At 45.5% G+C, this 16,867-nt stretch overlaps 1 protein-coding gene across 8 annotated transcripts in view; it reads right to left on the bottom strand.

The window, feature by feature from the left end:
- Positions 1-16,867, bottom strand: part of GRB10 (growth factor receptor bound protein 10) — a 450,157-nt gene that overhangs the window by 4,366 nt on the left and 428,924 nt on the right. For all 8 annotated transcript variants that reach the window (XM_070727755.1, XM_070727759.1, XM_070727754.1 and 5 more), the window contains 2 exons: positions 8,927-8,993; positions 1,271-1,358 (listed from right to left, as the gene is read on the bottom strand). In XM_070727755.1, coding sequence (XP_070583856.1) covers positions 1,271-1,358; positions 8,927-8,993 — 155 coding nt within the window. The remainder of the gene's footprint in view (positions 1-1,270; positions 1,359-8,926; positions 8,994-16,867) is intronic.

Below are 16,867 nucleotides of genomic sequence, written 5' to 3' on the forward strand. Positions count from 1 at the left end.
AGGAAAGCCTCTTGGGGAAGGCAAAAAACGGCCCAACAGGTCTACCGGAAGTTCATTCTGAACTTCTAATAGGCCCTGTTGGATCAATTTTTTCCAATCCATAGGCTCCATAGGCTTTTCTCAAGCCTGGGAAGGTAAAAAATGGCCTCCCGCCTCCCTCTGGAAGGCTGAAAATCAGCTGGCCAGCACACAGATGTACACTGGAGCTGACATAGGGCAACAGTTTGTGTGCCCTCAGATATGATTCCACAGTTGGCACACCTGCCATCGGTTCGCCACCGGGGTGATATTCTAAGTATGTTCAAGGATACAATATAAATTGTTTGATTTTTTTGTGATCTGAGCATTAAAGTGATTTTGGAGTTTATTTTATTTAGTGTATGGCAAATACATGGACTTATAGTAGTTAAAATGTTAATGTCCAGTCCACCTAATCATTCAAAGACAAGATCTTCATGTTGAAAAAAAATCAGATACCGGTGTAAGTTCAATGGACAATCGGACAGAATGTGGTGGATATTTTGTCAAGGAACACAACAGTCACACTGAAAGGTGGAGACGAGATCCCACCTAAACATTGAGTCCTGGCAAATACCATTTTGATCATGGATCCTGTTCAGTTGTCCAATGCTGATGAAGAAGGTCAAAACCTGGCACCTTTTGTGTAGGGTCATCTACATAACTACCTGTAACTGGGCATTCAGCAGCCCATTTGGCTTTCTACTGTGTGTTGATGTCAAAGTTGTTAGATAGCTGAGTGAATGCCAGAGAGAGCCTTCCTGGATTTAAGCCTGTGAATTGATTTAACCAGGGCTGCCAATTTTGGAATATTCCAATTCAATAAGCAAATGGTTCACGCAAAGGGCCTAGTAATAGTGGGTTTCATTTACCTTCGATACTGGTTTGGGAATAGGAATGTGTGGGTGGGCGCTTTGCTTCTGCACATGCGCAGAGCATTTTTTATGATGGCTGGGTGAGCAAGGTCTCCCACCACTGCCGCTAACAGTTCACCTGAACCAGTGCAAACTGGTAGCAACTCACCATTTGGGCCTAGTTTCAGCCTTGAAAGCTGTGGTATAGAAGATCTGAATTAGCAAACAACAGTTATTACTACAGTATATGTTTTTCCAAGGACCTATCCTATAGGCAACTCAACTTGAACTCAATTCTCAAGGTGAGTATTATGTAAATTTATTAGGGCACTCATTTCAGGACTTCTGCCAGGATTTAAAGGCTGTAGAATAAATAGTACACAATAAAAAATACATACCCATCCACAAGACCCTGTTGTTTAACAATCCTGTGTGATTCTTCTCTTGAGATCCTGCCATGAAACCAGTGTTGTGTCCTATGAATAACTGATGGAAAAATGGTTATAGCTAATGTAATAAAATATATGTGCATATTGCAGTTTAGTATGTTCCTAATTGCAATAATTCAAACTATAATATATGGAGGTTTATACTATTAAAACAGAATACAATAAAAATATAGTATTAATAAAATAAAATTAAAATAACATGATGCAGTAATACAAGGTTCAAAAATTGGTTCTGAACAATGAAGCTGTTCATTTAACTTTAGAGGGAGAGTATTGTCTAATGCAAACCTGGCAAGATGCGGCCCGGGGCGGGATGCAGCCCGCCTGCTGTCTGTGACTGGCCTGTGGAGGTCAGTCTAACCTGTGTGCACACACAGGCAAAAACCAAAAGCTGTGCGGCATTTCCAAAAGCCGCACGGTGGATTTGGACTGCCTCGCCACCTGCACGCAGAAGCAAAAAGCGAAAAAGCGGCAGTTGCATCATGCCTGTTGCTCAGATGATGGCGCGCTACAATGGAGCTCTTGACTTGCCCTCTCCACCTTTCCCGTAAGCTGACTTAACCTTCTTTGGGAATTCGCGGCGGAGCCTCTCCCACCCCAGTGGGGGGGAAATCAGGTTGGGGAGCAGGGAGAGAATTGGAAGACTGAGAATGGAGGGAAGAAAGAAGGAAGGGAAGGGAAGGAAGTAGAGAAGAGAAGGAGGGAAGGAAGGAAGGAGAAATGGAGGAAGGAAGGAAGGAGAAATGGAGGAAGGACAGAAGGAAGGAGAAATGGAGGGAGGAAGGAAGGAGAAATGGTGTTACTCTAGAAATATAAAACTATTAAATATGAATCTCTCTCCCCTTTTATGGAAAGCAAACAAGTTCCTTGATAGATAAAAATAGTAGAAAGAAACTAGACAACTTTAGGATTCTTTTTTTTTTAAATGAAATAATCGGGTAGCATTATATGGACTGAATGAATTATTAACTTAAAATTGGATAAAGGAACTTTCCAGGATCATGTTTCATAATTTGGAACTACAGGGAAGTGATAATGACCAAATGATTTCTGCTTTTTTCATTTAGTATCTGTTACCAGCTTTTTCTGCACAGCTGGTATAAGCACAGTCTCTTGTGTGGCTTACCATAACCATAACATAAGTAAGTGAGTAAGTAAGTAACTAATTAAGTAAGTAAGTGAGTAAGTGAGGAAGGGAGGAAGGGAGGAGAAATGGAGGGAGGAAGGAAGGAAGGAGAAATAGTATTACAGTACTCTGGAAATATAAAACTATTAAATATGAATCTCTCTCCCCTTTTATGGAAAGCAAATGATTTCTGCTTTTTTCATTTAGCATCTGTTACCAGCATATGTATGTATACTATATACCAGGGGTGGGCAATTAATTTATAATTATAATATAATTATAATATATAATATAATATATAACTTTTCTAGATAAGAACCAGGTGTTCAAGATATAATATATAATTATATATAATTATATATAATATAATATAATTATAATATTATATTATATTATATTAGTATGGTACTCTAAAACCATCCCAATTTCTCATGCAGCCCTGTGGCAAAATCAATTGCCCACTCCTGGTCTAATGTGAGGCACTGTAACTCAGAAACAAGCCTTTTGAACCCTAGACTGTCTCTCATCAGATGCCATTAGCAGATGATGATAGGCAGTAAGTTCTTGGAAGTTTTCTGTAAATGTAATTTGAAGAATGGAATGAAAATGAATGAAATGGAATGAAAATGTAATTTGCATTGAATTGCATTGAAATATATCTTTAAAACAACACACACACACACGTGTGCTCTCTCTCTCTCTCTCTCACACACACACACACACTCCCACACCCCAAAGGTGGATTCAGACCAGTTCTATAGAACTGGTAATGTGAATTTTTCCCCCTCGCCCAACGAACAGCAATGGCTGGCTGACCACGCCCCCAAACAGGCTCTCTCGGTTGTGCACTAGGCGCCACCATGTTTTTTCTTCTATGCACTTGCATAAGCTATTTTTTTGCTTCTGTGCATATGCAGAAGCTGAATTTTTAGCACTACGCATGTATAGGAGGAAGAGAGCCAGCAGCGAGGTAAATTAGAACTCCTGGGACATGTCGCTTTCTTCCATTTCCTGCTGCTGCTGCTCACAAGATCACTTCATTCCAGACCAGGTGTGTGTGTGTGTGTGTGTGTGTGTGTGTGTGTGTGAGTGAGTATGTGTTGTGGCCTGCCTGCGTCACATGAAGGTGGTCATGGATCCAGAGGACCAGGAGATGATTTGGGCACCTGGCACTTAAGTCCCTGGCTCCCCCCTGGGACAGAACAATGTGTGTGTGAGAGAGAGAGAGAAAGGGGGGGAGGAAGGAAGGGGGAAGACAGAGAGAGAGAGAAGGAAAGAGAAAGAAGTGTTGTGCAGAGAATGTTGTGTAGGTCAATGATGGCCCCAGGGCTGGCAGTGGTGTGAGGTCGGCCAGGCTGCCATGCCTGGGCCGACACTAGCCGCGGAAAACAACGCAACACAGGGATTGAAGAAGAGCGGTAACATACGGAAAGAGGATGTTTCTAAGTGTAGGCGAGGTGAAGAATGATTAAGCAATGTGCTGGTGAGTAATGAGAGCTGAAAAGAGATTCAAAATGGATTTTTAAATTTTTTATTTACCAACGGAAACAGAAATGCCGGAAATGGGATTGGAAGCAGCTGTTCAGCAATGAAGTGAATAGCAAAAGCTTTAAAACTACAGTAAATTGCCCAAAATTGTTTTTTTTTTCCTTTGAAGAGCTTTAAAGACTTTAAATATTTTGAATTTGAATTCGGACTTTATTTGGATTATTAAGGGGGGGGGGGGTTTGATGAAGTTACTTCCCTTTGCATTAAATGAAGAGAATTACTGTGTCAATCGACTGCCACCTTCTGGTTGGAGGAGTTATTGTAAGGAGTCCTATGATTTACATTTGTAACAGATGGTTCTTTATCTGTTTTTGTTAGAAGGATGGGATGTGTCTGTTATGTATTTATTTTTACAAAGAAAGGATGTTATCAGCTTTGCTTTGGAACAAAGGAATTTCGGAGAGAAGACATATGGAAACTGACTGATTGAGACATGGTTATATAATTGCTGAAAGAACAAATTTTTCATCTGAAAAGCCTGAAGGATGCATTGGATAATTCTATCAGAGACAGATTGGAGTCACATCTTGGCAAATGTGGATCAAGGAATATGGAAATGGAAAAATGGATGATAATAGTACTTTTAAAGAAGAAGACTAAAATTATGACAAAGTTATATATCTATAAGAATAAACTTATGTATAATGATGTATTGATGTAAGGGAATTAAATGAGTAATTTTATTTTAATTAGATTTTATTATAAGGAAATTATATTGAATAGAATGGTTTGATGGAGGAGGAATCAATTAAATTGAAAGATGTTAATTGAGTTGCATATGTAATAATGTTCAATTAAGATATTTTTGGATTTATAAAATTATTTTTGTGGGTAAAATTTTGGAATAGTGAAATAATGAAATATTGAAAATTGAAAATGGTTATGTTTTTTAGGGATGATTAATATTAATGATTAATATGGTTAATATTTATTTATTTATTTATTAGATTTGTATGCCACCCCTCTCCGGAGACTCAGAGCGGCTCACAACAATAAAACAGTACAAATCCAATTGATTAAAATGATTTAAAAACCCTTAATATAAAAAGCAATCATGCAGCTCATATAAACCATACATAAAACAGAAACAGCCCAGGGAAATCAATTTCCCCATGCTTGACGACAGAGGTGGGTTTTAAAGAGCTTACGAAAGGCGAGGAGGGTGGGTGCAATTCTGATCTCTGGGGGGAGCTGGTTCCAGAGGGCTGCGGCCGCCACAGAGAAGGCTCTTCCCCTGGGTCCCGCCAAATGACATTATTTAGTCGACGGGATCCGGAGAAAGCCCACTCTCTGGGACCTAACTGGTTGCTGGGATTCGTGCGGCAGAAGGCGGTCCCGGAGATATTCTGGTCCGATGCAGTGTCAACTGACAACGAGTCAGTCGAGGTGACAGGGGGCCATCTTAGTCCATCTGTCTGGGAGGAGTTTGACTTGGTGACACCTGATGAAGTGGACAAGGCCATTGGAGCTGTCAGTTTGATGGACCAGTGTCCCACCTGGCTGGTTTTGGCCAGCAGGGAGGTGACAGGGAGCTTGGTCCAGGAGATTGTCAATGCTTCTCTGAGGGGGGTCCTTTCCGGCTATCTACAAGGAGGCACTTGTGTGCCCCCTTCTCAAGAAGCCTTCCCTGGACCCAGCCATACTTAATAACTTCTATCCAGTCTCCAATCTTCTTTTTATGGGGAAGCTTGTTGAGAAGTGACGCTCCAGCTCTGATGGTCCTTGGAAGAAGCCGGTTATCTAGGCCCACAGCACTCAGGATTCAGGCCCGGCTACAGCACAGAAACTGCTTTGGTTGCACTGATTGGTGATATCTGGTGGGCCCGGGATAGGGGTTTATCTTCTATCCTGGTGCTCCTTGGCCTCTCAGCGGCTTTCGATACCAGAAACCATGGTACCCTTCTGTGCCGGCTGGAGGGGTTGGAAGTGGGAGGCACTGTCCTCCAGTGGTTCTCCTCCTACCTCTCCGGTCGGTCGCAGTCGGTGTTAGTGGATGGTCAGAGGTCGACCTCTAGGTTTCTCCCTTGTGAAGTTCCTCAGGGGTTGGTCCTCTCCCCCCTGCTATTTAATATCTACATGAAACTGTTGGGTGAGATCATCCAAGGACAAGGGGTGAGTTATCATCAATATGCTGCTGACATCCAGCTGTACATCTCCACTCCATGTCCGAAGCAGTGGAAGTGATGTGCCAGTGCCTGGACACTGTTATGGTCTGGATAGGTGCCAACAGGCTCAAACTCAACCCTGATAAGACGGAGTGGCTGTGGGTTTTGCCTCCCAGGGACAATCCCATCTGTCCGTCCATTACCTTCTGACCCCTTCAGAGAGGGTCTGCAACTTGGGTGTCCTCCTCGATCCACACTGACTTTAAAACATCATCTTTCAACTGTGGCGATGGGGGCATTTGCCCAGGTTTGCCTGGTGCACCAGTTGCAGCCCTATTTGGACAGGGAGTCTTTGCTCATGGTCACTCATGCCCTGGGCGAGATCATCCAAGGACATGGGGTGAGGTATCATCAATATGCGGATGATACCCAGCTCTACATCTCCACCCCATGCCCAGTCAACGAAGCGGCGAAAGTGATGTGCCGGTGCCTGGAGGCTGTTGGGGCCTGGATGGGTGTCAACAGACTCAAGCTCAACCCGGATAAGACGGAGTGGCTGTGGGTTTTGCCTCCCAAGGACAATCCCATCTGTCCGTCCATTACCCTGGGGGGGGGGAATTATTGACCCCCTCAGAGAGGGTCCGCAACTTGGGCGTCCTCCTCGATCCACAGCTCACATTAGAAAAACATCTCTCAGCTGTGGTGAGGGGGGCGTTTGCCCAGGTCCGCCTGGTGCACCAGTTGCGGCCCTATCTGGACCGGGACTCACTGCTCACAGTCACTCATGCCCTCATCACCTCGAGGTTCGACTACTGTAATGCTCTCTACATGGGGCTACCCTTGAAAAGTGTTCGGAAACTTCAGATCGTGCAGAATGCAGCTGCGAGAGCAGTCATGGGCTTACCTAGGTATGCCCATGTTTCTCCATCACTCCGCAGTCTGCATTGGCTGCCGATCAATTTCCGGTCACAATTCAAAGTGTTGGTTATGACCTTTAAAGCCCTTCATGGCATTGGACCAGAATATCTCCGAGACCGCCTACTGCCGCACGAATCCCAGCGACCGATTAGGTCCCACAGAGTGGGCCTTCTCCGGGTCCCGTCAACTAAACAATGTCGGTTGGCGGGCCCCAAGGGAAGAGCCTTCTCTGTGGCGGCACCGGCCCTCTGGAACCAACTCCCCCCGGAGATTAGGATTGCCCCTACTCTTCCTGCCTTCCGTAAACTCCTTAAAACCCACCTTTGTCGTCAGGCATGGGGGAATTGAAACATCTCCCCCTGGGCATGTTTAATTTATATATGGTATGCGTGTGTGTATGTCTGTTACTATATGGGGTATTTTAAATCTTTAAACATTTTAAAATTGTTAGATTATTTATGATTTGTTGTTACATGTTGTGAGCCGCCCCGAGTCTTCGGAGAGGGGCGGCATACAAATCGAATAAATAATAAAAATAACAATAATCATCATCTCCAAGTTTGACTACTGCAACACTCTCTACATGGGGCTACCTGGGAAGAGTGTTCAGAAAGTTCAAAACGTGCAGAATGCAGCCGCACAAGCAGTTATGGGTCTCCCCAGATATACCCATGTTTCTCCTACACTCCATGGACTGCATTGGCTGCCGATTGGTTTCCGGACACAATTCAAAGTGTTGGCGATGACTCATAAAGCCCTACATGGCACCAGACCAGATTACTTACGGGACCGCTTTCTGCTGCACAAATCCCAGCGGCCAATTAGATCCCACAGAGTTGGTCTTCTCCAGGTCCCGTCGACCAGACAATGTCATCTGGCGGGACCTGAGGAAAGAGCCTTCTCTGTGGCGTCCCCGGCCCTGTGGAATCACCTCCCTCTGGAGATTTGCACTGCCCTCACCCTCCTCGCCTTTTGCAAGAGCCTCAAGACCCATCTATGTTGCCAGTCATGGGGCAGTTAGATAATGCCCCCCTTTTCTGACCATTAAATGTTATGTGTGGATGTGATTGAGTTATTGACTGCTTTTTAATGTAATGGGATTTTAGCTTATAGCTTTTAATTATTAGATTCATACACATATTGTTTTTGTATTGTGTTCTGTGAGCCACCCCTAGTCTTTGGAGAGGGCATACAAGTCTATTTAATAATAATAATAATAATAATAATAATAATAATAATAATAATAATAATACTTTTTTCAGTGAGATGGTGATTATATAAATTTGATAGATGAATTGATACACAGATGAAACAGATATGAGAATCACATAACATTTTTAACCCCATCTCCTACCGAACTACTCTTCTTGTTATATCTTTCTAGCCTGCTTGGTTTATATTTTTAGAAGTACTATGCATCTTTTTTAAAGTAACAAATGTGATGGGCAAATTATTTTGCTTAATAATTCTGCACATAATATTTGCCCAATAATTTTGCACACGTAGATATTCTCCTACAAAAGCCAAAACCTCACTTTTACTTTCTTAAATATTCAGGTTTGAGATTTATTAATACTTTGAAATGACCGAGAGCACTGTGATTGTTTAATAATAAAACTAATCCTTCAAAATACAGCTTGCCTAATAATTATATACACAGTGTAATTTACATTGAAAATAAGTTGATTTTGATGGATGTATATGCTATGTACAGAACCTAAAACTCAAACATTGCCTGCTGTATAAACTTGAATTACCTCTTTTTGAGAGTGAGGGGGAGAGAAATAAGAAAAATGATTTGACGTAAATAGAACAATTACTGGCTTGAGTCAAGTTAAATGTGTAATCAAAATGCAATGACTCAACTTTCATATCAAAATAAACATATTAAGTAGTTGCCATTCTTACTTGTGTTCAGCAAAGAAGGATTAAGTGGGCTTTGATTCCCCAAAATATTCATTCTTGTGCTACGTTTCTGCAGAATAAAGCATAGAATTATTAAGCATTAGCAGTTCTATGGAGCAAAAAGCACAAAGTCTGACATGGTTCCTTTGAGAGGAAAAAGAAACCCAGATGCAAACCTATGAAGCTCATTGGAGTGAGATGTGGACCACATCCTGAGAGCTCTGCAAAAGGCATCATAAACCATTTCATGAAAAGCAAATATTATTATTATTTTGAATGTCCATTGATAATGAAAAGTGAAAACGGTGATTCTACAATTATTTATAAGAAAAATAGTGTATAAGAGGCATTCTCCAGAGAGGCGGAGACAGCAGTCAGCGGGTTGACCTCATCCGTCAACTAATCAGGACTGAGCCCATACTATAAAAGCTTGTAGTCTGTCAATCCCTCCACTTTTTCGCTCAGTCCTCAACAGTGCAGGATGTGTGGTTCAACCTAGCTTACTGCTTTCTCCTTCCTCTCTCTCCTTTCATTGCAATTGCCAGTGTCCTGTATCCCAGGGTTTGTTTTTTTTAAAAGAATCTTTTCTTTCTCCCCTTTATCTGTTGTCTCAGGGAGGGCTATTCAGGGGCGATGGGAGGTTCATCCAGGCCAGCCAGCCTCTTCTCTGCTGCCTTTTAACTTTACTATGAGCCGAAGCTAGGCAGTGATGCCTTTATTACTATTGTTGTATTTCAATTTAAGTTTTCATTTCTTCTCTTGAACCAATCATAAAAGTACTTCCAAGTTTTATCGTGATCAGAGTCTTCCTTGTTTTTTAATTTCAGTGTTAATGCATCCGATTCTGCGCAATCTAATATTTTTTTTAATATCAAGTCGTCGTCAGGAGGTTTGGGTTGTTTCCAATGTTGGGCAATTGTCATCCTAGTTGCAGTCAATATATGTATTAATAAATAATATTTATTTTTATCTATTTTTTGATCTATAATCCCAAGGAGGAACGCTTCGGGTCTTCTGTTTACCTTAATTTGTAACATTTCTTTTATCCATTTTTGTATTTTAATCCAAAGATTTTTAATTATTGGGCAGGTCCACCAAATGTGGTAATAGGTCCCCATTTTTTCCTTGCATCTCCAACACGGTGGGTTTATTCCTTTATACATTTGTGATAATCTTGCCGGGGGGAGATGCCATTGGTAGTGCATTTTGTATAAATTTTCTCTATATGCTGTTGACCTCATCAGCTTGTAGTTTCTGGTCCAAATTGTTTCCCATTTGTCCAAACTTATACTATACCCTATACCCTGTGCCTTTCTAAGCCCCTCCCTGACAGCCTCTTTTCCCGGCAAATGGAGTTGCCGAAGCAGTAATCCTCCCAATAATCTAATTTTGGCTTCTTTTCTCGGTGCTTGGTTTAATTAATTGCTTCCTTCCCGCCTGCCAACTGATTGGCTCTTTTTACTGAATAATTGATCAGTTGTGCTTTCTTTGGGCTATTGGCAGGGTGCTTGTTCACTGCAGAGGGCACCCACCACTGCCAGAGCCTGGTCCCTTAATGGTAATCAGCGGATAGTTGAAATTGCTAGTTATTCAAATAGATTGATTCAGGGGGAGTTTTCTTCCAATTTTCCCTACAATTTTTACTGATTGATACAAACAGAAAGGAGAGAAAGAGAGACTATATCTGAGTAGAGCTAAACTCCTCAAGATAGGCCTCCCGCCATTTTCAAATTCTTTAACTGCTGGCAGCCATTTTATAAGCAGAACTTTGCATGAGCCATTTTATCTGGCCCTTTACTTCAATGGCTGGCACTAACCCAATGGCTCAAGGCCTGGAGATCCCATCTTTATCTTCCTCTGCTCCTGGAGGAGATCCTCATTCTCCAGGCCCCAGTACCTTAGGCCAGTGTTTCCCAACCTTTTTTGAGCCGCAGCACATTATTCACATTTACAAAATCCTGGGTAATATTGAGCGGGGGGGGGGGGGGAGTTGGTAAAAAAAAGTTTGGACAAAAAAAATTCTGTCTTCCTCCCTTTTGCTCTATTTCTCTCTCTCTTCCTCTTTCTCTCTCCCTTCCTTCCTTTCTTTCCCCTCTCCATCTCTCTTTGTTTCTCCCTTCCTTCCTCTCTATTTTGCCCTCCTTCTCTCTCCCTCCTTCCCTCCCTCTATGTCTTTCCCTTCCCCTCCTTCCCCCTCTTTCTCTCTCTCTTGCTTTCTCTCTCTCTTGCTGTCTTTCTCTCTTTCTCTCTCCCCCCTCCCTCTCTCTTTCTTGCTATCTCTTTCTTTCTCTCTCTTTTGCTTTCTCTTTCTCTCTCTCTCTCCCTCTCTTGTTATCTCTTCCTCTCTTGCTATCTCTCTTCTTCTCTCTCTTTTTTTGCTTTCTTTCTCCCCTCTCTCCCCCCCTCTCTCTTTTGCTTTCTCTCTTTCTCTCCCCCCTCTCTCCCTCTTTCTCTCTCTCCCTCTCTTTTTCTCTCTCCCTCTCTTGCTATCTCTTTCCCCCTCTCTCCCCCTCTCTCTCCCTCTCTTTCTATCTCTTTCTCTCCCCCTCTCTCTTTCTCTCTCTCCCTCTCTTGCTATCTCTTTCTCTCCCTCTCTCTTTCTCTCCCCCCTCTCTCCTTCTCTCTCCCTCTCTTTCTCTCTTTCTCTCCCCCCTCTCTCCCTCTCTTTCTCTCCCCCCTCTCCCTCTCTTTCTCTCTCTCCCTCTCTTGCTATCTCTTTCTCTCCCCCCTCTCTCCCTCTCTCTTTCTCTCAGCAGCGGCATTGGGCAGTAGCCATGGGGCAGTGGTAGGGTGGTCAGCTGTGAGGCGGAGCTCTGGAACGGAGGCACCGACGGTGGCGGCTAGATGTGTTGCTAGACGCCGTACATGCTGGCGTTGCACTGGGCATGGACATGGGGCTGGAGCCTCCATCCCGGCCCAGCCAGCAGGCAAGTGCCAGCCACGCAATTCCAGCATGTCCAGCCGCCAGCAGTTGGTGCCTCCGTTCCGGAGCTCCGCCTCACAGCTGACCACCCTGCCGCCGCCCCACGGCTACTGCCCACTGCTGCTGCCATCACCCTCCTGCTGCACGCCGCCCTCCTGCTGCCGCCGCCCTCCCACCAGGCCCCAAAGCTCACCTGCTGCCGCTGCCAGGGAAGCTCCAGCCGGACGGGCCGCTGCAGCTGCCGGAAAACTTGGAAGGTGCAAAGAAGGAAGCACAGCTTCCGGTCTCACAACTTTTTGCTCTTCGTAAAAAGTTGCGAGACCAGAAGCTGAGCTTCTTTCTTCACAGCACACCTGACCATCTCTTGTGGCACACTGCCTTAGGCTATTCATTAGCTCATTCCAGGAAGAGTGTCTTAAAGACAAAGGAGGGTAGGTCTAAAGCCAGCAAGGCCTCAAAAAAATCTGAAACTAGGCTGCATAAGGCCTTAACCAAAATCTGTGACCAGGCCTCAAAATCTCATGCAATCTTGAGTGGGGATATCTCTCCAAGCAGATCCATGATATCCAGAGAGACCCATGCAAGACCAAACAAATACTACCTTGATGGGATCTAGTAATTTAGTACTGGCATATTTGGAGATCCTCTTTAACTGTTACCTCCCGCCCTTCCTGCTCCTTGGCCTTCTGTCTTTTCTCAAATTCCTGCTCCTCCTGCCATGTCTGTCCAGGCTTTTCCCTCTAATCCATTCCTACAAGATTCCAACTATGTACAGGCCATTATCTCAATAGTTGTTACCCGGAGTGTTGCACAGTGTATGCAACTCATAAGGGGAACACAAACTCCTGTTGCCACTGCTTCTCAAGCCAATATGCAAACTCTCATGGCAAGTCAGCTTCAGAACCAGAATTGGTGAAATGTGCCTCAATCCACATATGCAGCAGAATTCAGGAACCCTCCTGAGGAGGATGAACGGGCCCCAGATATAGAGCTATCCGATGATGAGGGCATAGCCCCAGAACCCCAGGAATGATGGGACTGTTCCATCTGGTCCTCTTTTGCTCTTTATTATTCAAAGCTCGTAATACTGCCAACATTGCTGCTGTAGCGCCTTCTGCCACCCCTGGGTCAGATATCAACCCCCTTTTCTCCTTATCTACCCTGGAGGCTCAGGTGATCCCATGTCCGTCCCTCTTTGTCCAGGCATTCCATGGGCAGTGGCAATCCCCTTTGGCAGGAGTTCTCCCTTCGGCCAATGATAGGAAATTCTTTTTTTTTCTTTTTTCTTTAAAATTGCTCCAGAATTAGCTCGCACACTCAACCCTCCAGAAGGATGCTCCAATTATGACTCTCCTATCTCCCACCAACCTTCCCGGTGATTCTGAAGAGCTGTTATGGCTGGAGGACAAGACACTTGAGCAGACCCTCATCAAGAATCATCAAACGGGTGCCTGGGCAATAAGAGCAGCCACTTCGGCTTCCTTCTTTTCTAGTCCTAACTTAATCTGGTTATGGGACTTGCAGGAAAGAATTCCAGCGGCAGATACCAGATCTCACCAAAACATAGCCAAGATGCTAGCAGCTGCTTGCTTCACAGCGGACACCTCCCTGCAAACACCCAGGTTTGCATCCCTTACCATGGCAACATCAATCTTAGCCCGCAGACTGCTTTGTCTGCGTTCTTGGCAGGCTGACGCCAAGCATAAATGGAAGCTTGCCACATCTCCCTTTGATGGCCAACATCTATTTGGCGCAGCCCTGGACCTGTTACTGACGGAGGACAAAGACAAATGCAAAATATTACCTGCAACATCTCACAAAGGTAATACTCAATCTGCTCCCCCTCTTAGGAGACAGTTTTGTCCCCCGGTCTAGACCCCTCCCACTCCCAGACAACTAATTTTCTACGGAGGGAGGCAGAGGTCCTTTCAAAACCAGTCCTTTCGAGGCAGAGGGTCCTTCTGCTGCACTAAGTGACTCACTGTCAGATCTGGATCCTCCCATTAGTGGTCACCTCTCTCTTTTGGCAGACCAATGGGAGGAAACCAAATCTGCCACGTGAGTCAGGGACATGGTGAAATTTGGCTCCTCCCTAGAATTTCTCTCCACTGCCCCGCAATTCTTTATCCGGTGCCCTATGTCTAACAACTTGACCAAGAAATGCCTCATGAAAGAGGCCATTGACCACTTATTGTACATTAGTGCCATTCAGCCAGTGCTGGATCTGGAAGCTGGATCAGGATTTTATTCCATCCTTTTCCACGTCTTGCAGTGTGTGTGTGAGTGTGTGTGTGGAGAGCCATTCTTGACCCCAAGAGATCGAATCGTCATATTTGATACCAACGGTTCAAGATGCACTCACTTCAGTCCATCCTGGCATACATATGGAAGGGCAACCTCCTAGCCTCAATCGATCTAACAGAGGCTTATCTCCTTATCCCCATTCACTCTGATTTCCAGCAGTACCTTCGGTTCTACTATGGGAGTGTTTCCTGCTTTCCACGCTGTTGGGGAAATTCATTTTGGCCATCAATATCATTCCATGGGCACGCCTACAGTCCAGGGATTTGTAATGGTTCCTCCTACCCTTCCAAAAGGAAGGACGGGATTTCTCCCCTTCAAGGGTTTTTCTTCCCCAAAAGTTCACAACTCTCTTCTCTGGTGGTCCCCAACAACCTTGAGTCAGGGCTCCTGTTTCCTCAAGCCATCCCGCCTGGTCCTGATCACGGATGTCAGTCTCTCGGGGTGGGGAGCTCATATCCACTGTACAGTGGCCCAAAGTCTATGATCGGAGCAGGAGGCCTCTCTTCCCATCAACATATTGGAGTTGCATGCATTCTACCTGGCCCTCCAAGAGCGGAGCAGGCTGACGGTGGGAAAGCATATCTTGGTCCTCACTGACAACACCACAGCCAAGCCTCATATCAACAGACAGGATGGCACCTGATCATCTGCTCTTATGGAGGTGGTCAGGGCGGAGGGACATCTGCTTTCCATCTCAGTGGACTACATTGCGGAGGAGGATAACATCACAGCGGACTGGCTAAGCTGCTTCAAATAGATCAGACATAGTGGAGGCTGCACCCCAATATCTTCCGACAGATCTGTTGGTGTTTCGGCCGACAGCCAACTGCCCTGTTTCTTCACCAGATTCTGCTGTCAGAAGGTGGTTTTCCTGGTGGCTATTACCTTGGCCAGGAGGACCTCAGAAATGGCTGCACTCTCAAATTGCAAAGACCTCTGTCTCTTTTTACCAGACAAAGTAGTACTCAGGCTTGATCCCTCCTTCCTTTTCAAGGTTAATTCCTGGTACCATAGATCCCAAGAGGTCACTGTTCCCTCTTTTTGTTCCCAACCTGTCTATCCCCTGGAATGGAAGTAGTACAACTTGGATGTTAGGCACACCCTACATATTTACCTGAACCACATGGAAGGATGGAAGAAGTCCAAGGCCCTTTTCATTTCCTATCTCCCTGCCTCTATGGGTAAGAAGGTCTCTTCCACAATCATAGGCAGGTGGATCAGAGCTGTCATCGCAAAGGCCTATGATCTGTCCTTGTCCTCTTGTCCCCAGGGTATCACAGTTCATTCCACCAGAAGTGCAGTTGCTTTGGCTGCCTGGTCCAAGCAGGCATCTCTTGAGGTGGTTTGCAGAGCAGCTACCTGGTCTTCACCGACCACCTTTATTAAACATTATAAGATAGATAACTTTGCCTCTTCCAATGCTGCCTTTGGTAGAAGGGTCCTACAGCAAGTAATTCCTGCTACTAACTGTTACCTAGAGCGGTGTGCCGCGAAGAAATAAGCTCAGCTTCTGGCCTCGCAACTTTTTTCGAAGAGAAAAAAGTTCTGAGACCGGAAGCTGAGCTTGCTTCTTTGCGCCTTCCAAGTTTTCAAGCAGTTGCGGCGCCCCGCCCGGCTGGAGCTTCCCTGTCAGCAGGTGAGCTTTGGGGCTTGGTGGGAGGGCAGCGGCAGGGCGGTGCGCAGGGGGAGGGTGATGGCGGCGGCAGCGGGCAGGAGCCATGCCGTGGGGCGGTGGCAGGGTGGTCCCTCTCTCTTTCCCCCTCTCTTGCTTTCTCTTTCTCTCCCCCTCTCTCCCTCTCTCTTTCTCCCAGTAGCCGTGGGGCGACGTAAGGGTGATCGTCGGTGCCTCTGCGGTGCCTCTGTTCCTCTGTTCCGGAGGCGGAGCTCCGGAACAGAGGAACAGAGGCACCGATGGCGGCGGCTGGAAATGCTGGAATTGCGTGGCTGGCACTTGCCTGCTGGCTGGACCAGGACGGAGGCTCAAGCCCCATGTCCATGCCCAGCGCAACGCCAGAAATGTACGGCTTCTAGCCACCGCCATCTGTGCCTCCGTTCTGGAGCTCCGCCTCAAGCTGATCACCCTGCCGTCGCCCCACGGATACTGGGAGAAAGAGAGAGGGGGAGAGGGGGGAGAGAAAGAGAAAGCAAGAGAGGAAGAGACAGAAATAGAGAGAGGAAGAGAGGGGGGGAGAGAAAGAGAGAGAAAGATATAGCAAGGGAGGGAGAGAGAGAAAGAGAGGGGGAGAGAAAGAGAAAGAGATAGCAAGAGAGGGAGAGAGAGAAAGAGAGAGGAAGAGAGGGGGGATAGAAAGAGAGAGAAAGAGATAGCAAGAGAGGGAGAGAGAGAGGGAGAGAGGGGGGAGAGAAAGAGATAGCAAGAGAGGGAGAGAGAGAAGGAGAGAGGGAGAGAGGGGGGAGAGAAAGAGATAGCAAGAGAGGGAGAGAGAGAGGGGGAGAGAGAGAAAGAGATAGCAAGAGAGGGAGAGAGAGAAAGAGAGAGGGGGGAGAGAAAGAAGGAGAGAGAGATAGCAAGAGAGGTAGAGAGAGAAAGAGAGAGGAAGAGAGGGGGGATAGAAAGAGAGAGAAAGAGATAGCAAGAGAGGGAGAGAGAGAAGGAGAGAGGGAGAGAGGGGGGAGAGAAAGAGATAGCAAAAGAGGGAGAGAGAGAGGAAGAGAGGGGGGAGAGGAAGAGAGAAAGATATAGCAAGAGAGGGAGA

This window comes from Erythrolamprus reginae, chromosome Z (genome assembly GCF_031021105.1).
Source record: "Erythrolamprus reginae isolate rEryReg1 chromosome Z, rEryReg1.hap1, whole genome shotgun sequence".
Taxonomy (NCBI): domain Eukaryota; kingdom Metazoa; phylum Chordata; class Lepidosauria; order Squamata; family Dipsadidae; genus Erythrolamprus; species Erythrolamprus reginae.